Source organism: Schistocerca gregaria, chromosome 5 (assembly GCF_023897955.1).
Source record: "Schistocerca gregaria isolate iqSchGreg1 chromosome 5, iqSchGreg1.2, whole genome shotgun sequence".
Classification (NCBI taxonomy): Eukaryota; Metazoa; Arthropoda; class Insecta; order Orthoptera; family Acrididae; genus Schistocerca; species Schistocerca gregaria.
The window spans coordinates 309,931,197-309,946,198 of record NC_064924.1 but is presented as its reverse complement, the minus strand read 5'-3'; the positions used below and the strand labels follow the sequence as shown (position 1 = coordinate 309,946,198).

The following is a 15,002-nucleotide window of genomic DNA, read 5'->3' as shown; positions in this document are numbered from 1 at the left end:
TCAAGGTCAAGGCAATGTTCTGCTATTGCAGATTTAGTTACCTGTCGTAACCTGGTGTGTCTCTGGTGTTCTTTACATCTTATTTCAACTGTTCTTGTAGTTTGACCGATGTAAGCCATCCCGCATTCACACGGTATATGGTAGACACCAGGTTTCCTTAACCCCAAATCATCCTTGACAGTTCCAAGGAGCGTCCTGATCTTGTTAGGAGGGCAGAACACACTCTTGATATTGTGTTTCTTCAGGATTCTGCTGATCTTGGCAGATATAGGCCCCGCATATGGTAGAAAGGCTACTTTCCTGGTCTCTTCTTCCTGCTCCTCTTCTGTTGCCTCAGGTCGTCTGGTGGGACGGAGCGCTTTGCGGATGTCCCTGGTGGAGTATCCATTGTCTGTGAACACTCTTTGTAGATATTCTAATTCCGCTGTCAGGCTGTCTGTGTCAGAGAGTGTTTTGGCTCGGTGCACGAGTGTTCTCAGCACTCCATGCTTCTGTGCTGGGTGATGGCAGCTGTCAGCCTGTAGATATAAGTCAGTGTGTGTTGGTTTCCTGTACACACTGTGGCCTAAGGTGCCGTCTGCCTTCCTCTGTCCTGGTAAAGAGCGCCTAGAGACTGATACCACCGACAGAAATGGCCACAGCGGGCGCGGACGGCATAGGGAGCACCACACACCGCCCAGGCATAAATATGGGACGAGGTCAGCTCGCCTACCAGTCTCAGGGAACCCCTGATGAAGGCGCCGAGTTACGACGTCGAAATATCGTGTTGGGAAGAAGCGGACCACCGGCAGTACACCCGATTTTACGAGATGTCAAAATTAGAGAGCTTCGAGGTCGCACGGAGGCATCCGAGCAATCGTTTTTCCTATGCACCATTTGCAACTAAAACAGAAAAAGGGAGTAGTGGTACACTCCATATGGTCACCTGCGGAGTACAGATGAAGATGGGGATGTATCTAATGCTTTACAAGTTAGTAAGGACTCAGTCTATTTTCAGTTATTCAGGAACAGGTAACTGAATTCCAAGTGGCCATACTTCTGTAGAAGATAATTCTCGTGAATGATTTCCCAAAACTAAAACCGTTGTGATCACTGGCCGTGTCGTCCATTGTCAATATCGATACGGTGATCGACCATCTCCAGTCGCAACGCTGTGACCATCGCCACCGGCGCTGCTCTCTGCCATAAATGGAAGATTTGGATCGACAGTGGCACCGCCCAAACTACCAGCGCCCCCCCAAAAAAAAGACCACAGTTTATGACGCATCCGACTAATCCTCTCTCAAGCCAGTGTCACCTGGATTCACGCTCCATCAAAATTTTACCACTGCTTCCAAATTTTCAAATGCCATCCTTCGGCATCGCCTTCTGTATCCTTCTACCATCCGCCACTGGGATCCATTATATCAACGTATCAGAGGGGTAGGACGCCAAATGGGCCAATTTGGAGCAGGAGAGGCAACATAGGACATTTTAATTTCCACTGTCTATACTTTGACAAATAAACTCATAAAACTTTGTCAGCATGACCAGAAAGGATTCAGGATTGGCACTCATAGTAGTAGAAGTTGAAATACATAACAAAATAAATTTTTTTATACACGTGAAACTTCATCATTTTTTCGCTTACTATTGGCTGCATTTGTTGATATAGGTACACTTTTCTTCAGAAGCAAGAGAGATTCTTCGATGAATTTTGCGCAGCATACAAACCATACTTACAGATGTATAAAACTCTAGAATTTTCCAAATTTGTTAAAAACTGTGGTAAAAAATGAGATAGTTAACTATAAAATTTTTCTAAACATCAAGTTTAAAATGTAACAACTCATGTATTTTTTCATAAATTACCTAAATTCTGGAGTTTCATATACGAGTTTCATATACCTATAAGTATGGCTTTTATGCTGTGCCAGTATGTGAGGAATCGCCCTGCGAATTCCGAGTGCGTGAATTTTTCTTCATCCTGTGTGTTAAACCATCTGCAAACCAAGGATTTTCCTTTTTCCGTGATCTTTAGATACTGCACAATATATTAACAGTTCGGTCATAGTAGCAACTCATTGCTGAACACACTTCCAAGACCGCACGTGTGGACTGAATAGTTAATGCTCTTGCGGCTTCATTTTCTGGGAAAACACAAATGCGCAATGTATTTAAGTTTCGCTGCCGACGTAAAACACTCAGTCCCCTTCAGGCGACGCGAAATTCCAGTTTCTAGCAAAATCCGGCTTAATCCAAACATAACCGCACAGAGTTTAAAAGGCACCGATCATACCACTCTTCTAAAGTTGTACGCCTGGGAATGACGGAACAGCCATGACAAATCTGAGATCTTATAGGTCGAACTTGACACCGAGGGTAGCTCACTTCCTTCTAAGAGCTTCATCCTGCTACGCTCTTAGCAAATTTCGGAATCAATTCAAACGTGATTGATTGTCACAGCATCTCATTCGCACTCTCGCGCCGAAGCGTTTTATTAAATCCAATAACTTCGTTAGTTGTAGGACCTAATTGAATTGTCTCGCATCCCTTTCTCCGCTGTTTTCATTCGCGACGGCGTTAATAAGATTTAGAAGGTGACTAATGGTATTCTTCAGAAGGACGAAAGACAGTCTCCGAAGTGGAGGAAAGAGAGAGGGTTCGAAATTTGCAGATTTGCTGCATCTCTAAAACAAGCGGACAGAAGGAGATGATGTCGGTAGTTGATCATGTGATTCCAAGGAATCACGCGAAAGATATTTTAGATATTTTTAGCGGTTCACGGTCTCAGGAAAATGTAAGCGAGAATTACACTGAGCTGACAAGTCATGGGACAGCGATGCGCACATAATAGCGATATTCACATACACAGATGCCGGGAGTATCGCGTACACTGGGTATAAAAGGGCAGTGCATTGGCGTAACAGTCATTTATACTCAGATGATTCATGTGAAAAGGTTTCCAACGTGTGTATGGAATTAACAGACTTAGTTTCAGCTAGACGCACTGAAAATTTCAATACGGAAATCGTTAATGATTTCAATATTCAGAAATCAGCATTGTGAAGAGTATGACGAGAAAATAAATTTCAGGGTTTACCTCACACCATGGACAACTCACTGGACCGAGAGCTCCGGCATTTGATTAGTGTAGTCAGTGCTGACAGACAACTAACACTTTGAGAAATAACCGCAGAAATCAATGTGGGACGTACAACGAACGAATCAGCTAGGACAGTGCGGCGAAATTTGGCTCGAATGGGCTATGGCAGCAGCCTTTGTCACTAGCACGATATCGTCTGCAGTGCTTCTCCTTGGCTCTTGACCATATCGGTTGGACATTAGACGCCGGAAATCCGTGGCCTAATAAGATGAGTCCCGATTTCAGTTGGTAATAACTGATGATAGGGTTTGAGTGTGGTCCAGATCCCAGCTATGGACTGAAGTTTTCAAAAAGGCACTGTACAAGTTGGTGGTAGCTCCATAATGGTGTGGGCTGTGTTTGCATGGAATGGAATGGGTCCTCGGTGCAAATGAACCGATCATTGATTGGAAATGATTATGTTGGGATACTTGGAGACCATTTGCAGCCATTCACGGACTTCATGTTGCCTAACAAAAAAAGGACTTTTGTGGAGAAAAATGTGCCATGTCACCCAACGACATTCTGGACAATTTGAGGGAATGATGTGGCCTCTCAGACCGTTCGACATGGACCACATCGAGCATTTGAGGGACGTAATCAACAGGTCATTTCGTGCACTAAACCCTGCACCGGCAACATTATCAAAATATTGTGGATGGCTGTAGAGGCATCAGGGCTCAGTATTTCTGCAGGGCACCTCCAACAACTTGTTGAGTCCATCCCATATCAAGCTGATGCATTATGCCGGGAAAAAGGGTGTCCGATACGATATTAATAGGTATACCATGACTTTCATCCCCTCAGTAGAAGACACTTGAGTAGTGTTCGGGAGTCATCCATATTTAGGTTTCTCGCTGTTTTCCTAAATCGCTTAAGGAAAACAGTGGAATTTTCCGAGGATCAATATGGATTGACTTCTGTATTAGAACTGGATCTTTCTATAACGTAATTCATGGTAGATGTAAAATAAATTTGAATCTAGAGTTTTACGTAGGTTCCGGAATCGCAGAGTTCGAAGAATATATATTTTAGAACTGATCAAGTCCGAATCACAAGTTGTCGACGTGCTTTCCCCCCCCCCCCCCCCCCCGCTTTCCCCCCCCCCCCCTCCCTCTCTCTCTCTCTCTCTCTCTCTCTCTCTCTCTGTATATATGGTTTGAAGAACATATATGCGTTGATCCTGTTATCCTGCTAAGATGTAAAAACAGATATCGCAGTCTTATTTTGACCTAGATGAAAGTAAAGTCTCTTTTTCACAGCTACTTTAATCGCAAAGATATCGTTATCAACAACGATTTTTTGAAATATAGCTACACGAATTTCCGCTGCCAGTACCGCAGTTATAAAAGAGACGAATCCAACGGCGTTTCATTCTTCAAAAGCCTATTCTATTTTCCCACTAAAATTTAATTTTTCATAATTCTATAAACTTACTATTTAGAAATACTTACAACGGTTACATATGCAGATTTAATGAATCATGATGTCATTCTGCTCATATTGTCCTACCCTCTCTTCCGCCCCCCCCCCACCCCCCAAATCGCCCAACCATCGCCACCCACACACACAACGTACAAGAGAATAGAAGAAAAAAAGTATCGCAGACATGGGCTCTGAAATATAGACCTGAAGAGCTATGGGTACGTCATCTTCGATACTATGAAACAAATACAAATCCCTTCTCCAGCAAGCTCTTCGTTTTTCACATTTTAGAATGAGGTAGTACGGACCAAAAAAAGAAAAATTTGTTTGTTAAACATGGCCTCTCAAACGCTTTCCTTAAGAGCTATGTGTACTTCTTCAGTAGAAGAGCAGTTTCACAATAGCGAAGATGAACAAGTGTTCATAGCTCTTAAGATATGCATACTAGAGCCCACGTTTAGTGGACATAATATACAATCGGGAGTACGATTATAAATAGGAAAGTAGAGCAAAGAGTGAATTACCGTGTTCAGTGATAAGATTAGGCTATAGTGTTAATCTCATCAGAATCGACAGCCGGCAGCAACAGTTTGGTTATACATGTCGACATTACAACCAGAGGACGAGATAGTATTAGAAACTGTAACTCGATAAGTAAAGAGATATGAAAGTGTAATAATAATGGGGAAGTGGAGTGTTAAGTTAGGGGAATGAACAGAAAACAGAAATTACTGGTGAATACAAAACATAATAGAATGACACAGGAGAAAGATTACAGATATTGGTTCGTAAGGCGCACCCAGGAGGAGATACAGACTCAGATCAAAATTTGGTACTCATGAAGAGTGGGCTGAGCTTTAGAACAATCGTTGCGAAAAATAAATGTGTAACCAAATGGAGTACTGAAATACTGAGAAATGACGGTGTGCATTCGAACTTCACTGAGGCTGTAGATACTGCGATGATAAACACTACCATATGCTTTTCAGCGGAATAGGAATCGAAATTCCTGGAATCGGCAGTCAGAGAAATTCTACTGACAAATATAGGTACAAGGAAGCTAACTGCACGAATCCTTGTGAAACACAAGAACCAGTAACTGATCGAAGAAAGGAAAAAGTATTCAAGGTAGTAAAAGTATAAAATAATAAGTCACTATGTGATTAAATCGAAAGGAAAGTTGTCGCCGGTAAACAGAAAAGTGAAAAACAGAAAAGTCGAAACGACATTCGATGAAATTAATAGCAAAGCTGGGAAGATTAAAACTGCAGACACATTCAGCTCTTATACGCGTGGGAGAAAGCAAATATATGGAAAGAGAACATTGAGGCCTTCTACGTGGAGGAGCACCTGTCTGCCGACGTGACAGAAGAAATGAGTGCCATTAAGGAAGGCCTAGGGAATTCACTACTAGACGCAGAGTTTGGCAGTAACTTGGAAGACACGGCCAGACGAGACAGAAGGGATAGATGATATTCCGTAGAACTTTCTAAAGTCACTGGGTGGTGTGCAAACCAAACGATTATTCATGTCACCGTGTAGAATCAGTGATACCTGAAACATCATCGGAAATCTGCAAGAATGTTATCCACAAAGTAACGAAGATAGCAAAGGTAGGTAAATCTGAGAACTATGGCGCAATCAGTTTAACAGACTGTGCAGCCAGGTTGCTGACGAGAATAATATACAAAATGGAAAAGAAAACTGGGTATATGTTAGATGCGATCAGGTTGACTTTAGGGAAGGTACAAGAGATACATTTGTGACGTTGTCTTAATAATGGAGAGAAATCTTAAGAAAAATCAAGAGACGCTCGTAGAATCTGTTGTCTTACAAAAGCGTTCGACAACATAAAATGGCTCAATAGATTTGAAATTGTTAAAAAAAGTGGTATAAAATGTTATGAAAGGCAGATAATATGGAATATGTATAAGAACCATAACAATGGAAGATCAAAAGGCAATGCTTGGAATAACGCGGCGAAAGGCAGGTATACAATCTCTCTCCTCTACTGCTGAAGCTGCACGTCAAAGAATAAATGATAGAATGGAAATAAGGGTTTAGGAGTTGGATTAAAATTCAGGATGAAAGGATATTAATGATAAGACTCGCTGATGACACTGTGATCCCCAGCAAAACTGAGGAAGTGTAACAGGAGCTGATGAATGGAATGAAAAGTCTAATGAGAGTAAACTGGGGATGACGAAAGTAATGAGAAGAATAGAAATTAAATAAGAGATAAACTTAACATTAAAATTGGGGACCAAGAAGTAGACGAAATAAAGGAAATCTGCTACCTACGCAACGAAATAATGCATGACGGGAGGAGAAAATATGAAATAAGCATTGACAGGTGGAATTCCTAGCTAAAAGAAGTCTACAGGCATGAAACATGGGACCTAATTTGGGAATGTACATCTAAGCTCACCTATGTATGGAAATGAATCAACATACCGCTCCTGGAAGGATCGCTAAAACTAGATTAGATTAATTACAGCGAGCAGAGATGCATTTAAACACTCATTATTGCCGCGTTCCATATGTGATTGCAAAAGAGAAGTAACGCTGTGGTATGGAACTAAGTACTTTATCCTATGCTCTACACATGTAGTGTGTGTATGTAAATGCAGACTGAGGGAAAACGGAGAAAGAAGATGTGACTTGTGTAACGCCGCTTCCTTTGGACGCAAAGATCAAAATATGAATATAATACCCAAACTGGAATACAAAACCCAAACCCAATATCCAAATTTCATAAAAAAGAAAACAAAGTCCCACTGTCATAGCTTCAATAGTAGCAAGTATTCTGAAGAGAAACAAAAAGAAATAGAAAAGAAATCCAGTATAAAGTAACTTAGTATTTTTGCAAAAGAAAGTAAAGTAGAATCCTTTTTGTATCAAATAAAGAAAAAGTAGATCGCAAAGTAGTGTACTTATAGATCACGGAGTAGAACAAGTGACCTCAAAGAATACTCCTTGTGAGTACTTTCTGAGACAACACGGAATACAGAAGATAAAGTTATACATTTTTAATGTGGCTCTAGCGCTTTCTTGATCGTGTCGTAACTTAACGTGTCTCTTGTACGTAGGCGATACGATATTGTTTTGACATTTTGGAGATTTGCGATCTGCTAGAAATCATTAAGCTTGAAACAGGTAGATCAGCAGCTTTGAATATATCATTAGGTAAAGTCGTCAAGACAAGATAGGAAAAGTACCGAAATTTGTCTTACATAGATTATTATCAATGGAAGACTGAACTTTGTCCCAAAGTGATAGACTGTTCGTAATTTAACGAAAAAGGAAGTGAATATTCGTATCGAATTGTGAGAAAATACTTGGATTTCGTTAAAGCAGCTGGTGATATCTGTATCTTATTGCAAACTCTTTCACTGAAGTTTACGTAACTAATTCCACCCAGCTTAGGCAAAGATTACGTCTTTAAGACAATGATAGGATGTGATTAGACTATATTAAACCAGCATAACGTGAATGTACAGTCTTTGACATTTATTTCAAACCAAATAATAAAAAACTTATCGTACTGATTCAGAGTATTTATCATCCGCAAACTGAAAACTTAAGTGGAGAAACTATTGCTGTATATAGACTTTAACCATGATTAGTGCAATAATAGCAGTTTGTATGCATGTACGTGTAGCTGTCCTCGTACACGTCGGGGAGAATATGGTTATTTTAGCTGGCCGGTACAATTAACTCGCACTCGGCGGGAACATAGTGCAGCAGGACAGACTTCTTCTGTAACGTTGCTTATCAGACAGTATGCAGACATTCGACCGTTAGCTGTCGGAGCACGAGCTTCATCAACGAACATTTTCAATACAAGGAGCAGTTGCACTACCGCGAGTTGACAGGTCGCGTCACGCTGTTATATTCGTCGTTGGCCAGAGGGTGCGGCTGGCGGCCTCATACGCCACGCCATCCGGGGATTAGCTGTCTTGATGTTCGACGGTGAGAGAGCATAGCTGGGCGAGGAGCAAAGGAGGAAGTGGAGATGCAATTTCGCTCGACGTTGACTCGAGTGGCCTCATATTTTCGATCCGCGGTTCGTCGCAGAAATCCATCCTGGTGAACGCGGTGTTGCTGGCCCTGGCGACTTGGACGGATCAGAGTGGGGCCGGCCGCGTGACATTTATCACAGTTGCAGCGCTCCCATGGACAGCGGCTGGCAGAGAGGGAGTCCCACCACCGTGTGAAGGCGGCTATCGCACCTACATCGACTTGTGTTCACTGGCAGCTTGACGGATCCTTGTTACTAGTAACAGCACGTTCTGGAGCTTTTCCTGTAGTTAACTTCGCTTTGTAGCACGTTTGGTCTTAGGGTAAAAAAGTGCGACAAGTCTTTCAGTCTCTTGATTGGCTTTCTCCAAAGATGTTGTCTATTCTTCTCCTCATGCTGCTGACTGATATAAATTTAGCTTTCCAGGACCGGAGGACCAAACTTTTAAGCTATTAAATTTGCGCACCTCTGCCTCCCGTAGTTGTTATATTTGTAAGAACTATTTCCCTTAAAATTTTTAAGTTCATAAAGAATTCTATGACGCATTCCCCGCTTGAGTTTCGTCTGAATCAGGGCAGCTTGTAAAAACTGGGTGGGACACTACGAATGTAGTGTGTGGACATGTAAGGTGAGAATGTGGGTCTCGCGGGAGGCGTGCGTGAGATAGTCCCTGCAGTCGCGCTATCCTCTCTGCCCTCGGTGGCTCAGATGGACAGAGTGTCTCCCATGTAAATAGGTGATCCTAGGTTCGAGTCCCGGTCGGGGCACACATTTTCACCTGTCCCCGTTGATATATATCAACGCCCGTTAGCAGCTGAAGGTATTAATATAATTCTAAACTGTTGTAACTGGTCCTCGATATTTGGACATTGGCAATGTGACGGTGTGGGCATATCCGGGGACCTCGCTGCCTGCCGGAGCACCTCAACATCAGCAGACAGTTCATGAAGACACATGCCTGGTGTACAAGAGAACTGTCCTGGTGAAAAGTGGCATTACTGTACCGTCGTATGAGAGGTAACACATGAGGACACAGGAAGTCTATGACGTACTGTTGTGCCTTTAGATTTTCTCAGTCCCCACCTGCCTTGATCTGAAGTCGTATCCCGCGGTTCCCCACACCATGACACAAGGAGTTAGACAGTTGTGCCTTTCCAAAGCAGTGGCAGAATGGGACCTCACCCCAGGGCGTCATCATACTCGCCGACCGCCGTCAACCGTGCTAGTTGAGGCCCACCATCACTGAATACAATGCGACGCCGTTCATCAGCAATCCGCATTTCCCGGTCATGTACCACTCCAAACACAGCCGTCGATGCTGGAATGGTAATTCTATAGTCCGGCTGCTGCGTGTCTCCGACCAATGGTGTGGGATGACACAGAACGTTCACGGGTGGCAGGAGAAAATGTGAAGGAGTTGCGATAAACCTACCAAATGGAGATAGACAGTGAGACGCTTTTCTCTGCCAGGTGCTGATAACGCTGTCTCACAGGAGTATATGACATCTCCTTGTCCTTCACTTTGATCATTCAAGCACTGACGCAGTTCACGCCGCTTACATACACAACAAATCCTGTAAACAACACTAAACGCGAGAAACCCTAATGCCCTCTGCCAGCCGTTCTGCTTTTCACACTGAATTTCAAGTGTAATCGTTGACGTAACCGCAGATGGTGTGTGCATGAACGAAGTGACCTGACATTTTGCCGTGCCTTCTGGGTGTTTCACTTTTTTGGCAGGCAGTGTTTATGAACACGCTTTAAGATCTCTTATCTTGCTCTCGTTATTCCGATGGGAGATACACGACGGTTGCATTAGAATGCCCTCACGTCTTCCACGAATACTGATTCTTTGAATTTACCTAACAGAGTTGCACGAGAAATACGTCCCATTTCCTCCAAAACCTATCTGCTTTCGTTTAGGGTGTCCCGGCTTGTTACGATCCTAGCATTGCAGCACTCTATTTTTTTGCTTTTTGTTGTCATGACTGGTTGATACGAACTCCACATGCCGGAACAATAGCATTGATAATACTAGAGTGCAGTATTTCTTTATAAATGCGGTGAGAGTTCTCAGATACCTTGCAACAGGTGTAAGCCTCTCTTTCGCCCTCCATAATGTTGTTCGTCCCATTTCATATCGCTTCTAGCGTCTCTTGCGTCATACGGTGTTCGCTGTTTCTATAAGTAGAAAAATGTATTTTCGCTTTATGGTCGGATGCCTCAATGGTCGCTTAAGATAAGGAAGGGAAATCGCCTGCGCTATTAGACCACGAATCGTTTATGTTCTGCGTGTTATCGTATTGTAGTCGTTTTTATACGGGATCGTATTTGGTGGGGCTGTTATTGAAGACCAGCCCAGTATTTACCTGCAAAACCACTTGAAAACCGCACTTGAGGGGGATCAGTGTAGCAGAGCATCGGTCGTTAATCTCCCGCGCGGATAAGATGTCAGTCTGGCTCACCACCCTGTCTCTACAGCTATCGCTCTGAGCGAGAAACTATACAAGCAGGCACTCATGTCACTGCTTAGTGGTCCCTGTCAATACTTATACGATGTGACGTGGTACAGAAGGTCAATATTTATGTCGTAATCTGATACCTTCGAGTAGTTTCTCTTTGTCTTAGGCATTGTATTGTGCTGTATTTATCGACATTCAAAGAACGCTGTCATCATAAGACCAAATATAATCTTGCCCAAGTCTTGGATTTACTTGCGATTATCCATCAACATTAGTGTCCTGTGAACGACAATATTGTGTGCGAACAATCTGATAGGCTTGCTGGTTCTATTTGATTAGTCCTTTTTGTATATTGAAGAAGTACACCGATGAGTTAAACATTATGACCACTGCCAACAGTGAGACTGAATGCCGCCTGGTGGCGATTTTGATGAAGGGCAGATTGTTGTGGCCCAACGTCTGCCAATGAGCATCTTGCAAACGGCGAAAATGGTTGGCTGTTCTCGTGCTTAAGTCATGAGCATCTATAGAAATTGGTTGAAGGGCAGAGAAACCACTAATAGAGCACAAGGTGCTCGACGTCCTCGCCTCATAAAACAATGTGGAGGTCGCGGGAGTTTTCGTTCTGTGAAGAAGGATAGTAGGCGATGTGTGGCAGATATGACTACAGAGTACTGTGCTGTTGCAGATATGCTGTCCGCAACAGTCGTATATGTTTCCACGTTGACCAAACGACATCTTCAGTTACGACTGCAATGGCCATAGGAACGTAACCTGTTTGAATGAGTCACATTTATTGAAACACCAGGTCGATGCCTGGTCTGGCTGCTAACGGCTGTTCGAAATACGCACTGCGACACGGGTGCAGGATGATCGGAGCAGTATTATGCTTTGGGGAACATTCACTTGGCCATCATTGGAATCTGTAGTAGTAATCTATGGCGATATGACAGCAGTGACTCAGCATCGGTTCAGGCAGGATAACTGTCAGCGTCACATGGCCACAATCGTGCTGCAGCGGTTTGAGCATCATAACTGCGGGAAATTGATCTCTTGTCCATGAGATTTGCCCGATCTGAATTCCATGGCTGTAATTTGCGGTAACTGCGTGAACAGTACACAGATATCTAGTGCCACAACCATACGGAAGCCTACCAGGCGAATTAGAATCGCCTCTGTGTCTCAATCCTAAGGTGGGCCAGCACACTGGTAAGTAGGTGGTCATAATGTTCCGACTCATCAATGAGGAACAGCGTTAAGATATGATGGGTGGTTTCGTTGATGATGGGAGACTCTCTTCCGCAACATGTGGTCCAGACAGTGACAGAGTGACGCAGGTCGGTACTCACCACGTTGATGAGCTGAACGAAAGCGAGTCCGAAGCGCACCTCCACCTTCTGCGTCATGTTCTGCACGGGCCGGATGAGCTTGTTGTATCCACGGAACAGGTCGCGCACCAGCCGCTCTTCGTCCTCAGAGCACCAGCCTGTGGAGGCACGAAGAAAGACGAATCGTCACAACAGAGAAAAACAACAAACAAGAATACAATTAGTGCCCCATAACCCCTAAGTGCAGTAGTGACAACTTAGTGCCACACAGGCATTGCTGAGGAGAATTTAAACAGGTTTGTTACTAGACGGACAACCAGAACTCTGAACATTATGTTGGAAAAAAGCCTGCAACAGAAACAGAAGTAAAATATGATGTAGGACCTAGGTACATCTCATCAGAGGAACGCAATGACTAGTTTGTAAACGATCTTTTTTTGCATGAAGAGTATCATTACTAGTTCCGAATTATTTGTGTAGAAGGTGAGTTCACTGTTTTGCCCGGGTATTATTCCAGTCTTCTATTAATCGGTCTCCATCTTCCCCTCTCTCTGCCCATCTCATCCTTCATCCCCTCTTCTCCCCATCTCCTCCACCTCTCTCTTTATCCAACTACTCCACCCCTCCCACTCTGTCCATCTCCTCCTGCAACTCTCTCCATCTGTCTATTCCTCCCCCTCTACATGTCCATCTGCTCCTCCCTCCTATGCTGATCTGCTGCTTCTCCCTGTGTCCATCTCCTCCTCCCCTCTGATTCCATGCCATCTTCCCCCTCTCTTTAACCATCTCCTCCTCCTCCTCCTCCCTCTCTCTGGCCATCTCCACCTCCCTCCTCTCTCCGTCAATCCCCTCCCCTTCTCGCTGAGCATCTCCTCCTCTTACTCTGTTCATCCTATCCTCCACCCGCTCTCTACCTGTCTCTTCTTCTCCCTGTCTCTGTCCATCTCTTCCTGTTTCTTTGTCTGTCCATCCCCTTCTCACCCCTCTCACTATCCAATCCCCATTTCACCCCGCCCTCCTCTCTCTCTCTCTCTCTCTCTCTCTCTCTCTCTCTCTCTCTCTCTCTCTCTCTCTCTCCCTCTCACACACACACACTGTGTGTGTGTGTGTGTGTGTGTGTGTGTGTGTGTGTGTGCGTTGTGTGTGTGTGTTGTGTGTCCACTCCTCCTCCACCCCCCCCCCCCCCTGTCTGTTCATCTCCTCCTCCCCATTCTCTCTCCACATTACCTCGCTCACCCCAACCAATAGGAGTCTGCTCGTTTTACCCCAACAATATTTATTTCCAGATCATAATTAATATGTGTACCAAATTTAGCTGAAATCGTTCCAGAGATTTAGGATGAGTTTTTTTACCCGTGTACGCGCGAGGCAGGTATATTTCACATATATTTAATATATTTCACACATGTTTCTATACATATTTCACCTGAATTTCTAGCGAATTTCACCATGCAATTTCATTTTCATTTCAATGTCTATGGCGTCATATTTCCCGAACGATGTGCTATACAATGATATAATTTTTGCAGCACATGGAGTGACACATGTGACTACCGACTGCGGAATGTGTTCGAAATGGAATTCGTAGTAAAGTAGTAACAAATTAAATCACCACGTATGAAGCGACAATATCTCCTAACTACGCGTCGTACAATGATATAACTTCGATGGTGGTGTATGCGAATACTGCATCCAAAATGTGTCGCGTGTATAGGTAGTAGTAGTAGTACTAATGAAGTAATAAATCAAAACGTCATGCTTCATACCGCAGTGAACGGTGAAAAGGTAGTAAGCTATAAATTTTTTTCCTTTCATCATTGTGTGGGTTTCGTTAAGTTTTGAAATTGTGAAGTTTGCTACAAGTCATTAAGTGCTCTTATTCTAAATTGCTGGATGACTAAAGTGTCCATTTTTTAAAATATGTATGCATAACTAGCTAAGCGCCTGCTGCTCCCCTCATGAAGATTTTATGGTCTGCAGAGATTTTTTTTTTCTCTAGTGGAATTTTTGTTACGACAGTTGCTCGTGTGCAAGTCTACACACTGTGCAAACAGTGTATTTAGTTTACGCAAACTACAGTGAAGACCAGATACCAGAATTTAATAAAAGAGTCAATGACTCTTTACATGGCTGCTAATCTTTATACGATTAAAGTATTCCAATGGATTTAATTTAATATGGTATAGCTAATTTAAAAAAGAGACAAATCGGATAAGTTTTTCTGTAGTTGTTAGTGCCAGTCTAACACTTGGTACTGAATTCTCTTATCTCGAACGGATATTCCTGTACATGAAATCGCATTTAAATGCGGTATCTATTTTGTCATCAGTAATGTTTAAGTTTCTTCGTAATTACAACAAAAATAATTTTTAAACAAATAATAGGCCTAATCAAAAGTTAGTGTAGTAAAGGTCCATTTCTTTTTCTGTACAACTCTGACAAAACCGATTGGTCGTGGTGAATATTATATAGTTTTCGTAATTTTAGTTCACAAACTACTCTTCCCACTAGTTAAGGCCAAAGTAGGGTGCAGTTTTCCCAATGTACTGCTAACCAAAAAGCGATTCTGGTGACTGGAGTTGGAATTTTCTGTTAATCGTGCCTTTCTGATGGTGATATTTCCCTATAACCTTTGATCCCAG

The 15,002-nt window shown here is 43.0% G+C and overlaps 1 protein-coding gene across 1 annotated transcript in view; it reads right to left on the bottom strand.

Annotated features, from left to right (window-relative positions):
- The window catches only part of LOC126272568 (acetylcholine receptor subunit beta-like 1), a 795,469-nt gene that overhangs the window by 520,467 nt on the left and 260,000 nt on the right, over positions 1-15,002 (bottom strand). Inside the window, exon 2 of the mRNA XM_049975489.1 lies at positions 12,382-12,518. Within this exon, the coding sequence (XP_049831446.1) occupies positions 12,382-12,518 (137 nt within the window). The remainder of the gene's footprint in view (positions 1-12,381; positions 12,519-15,002) is intronic.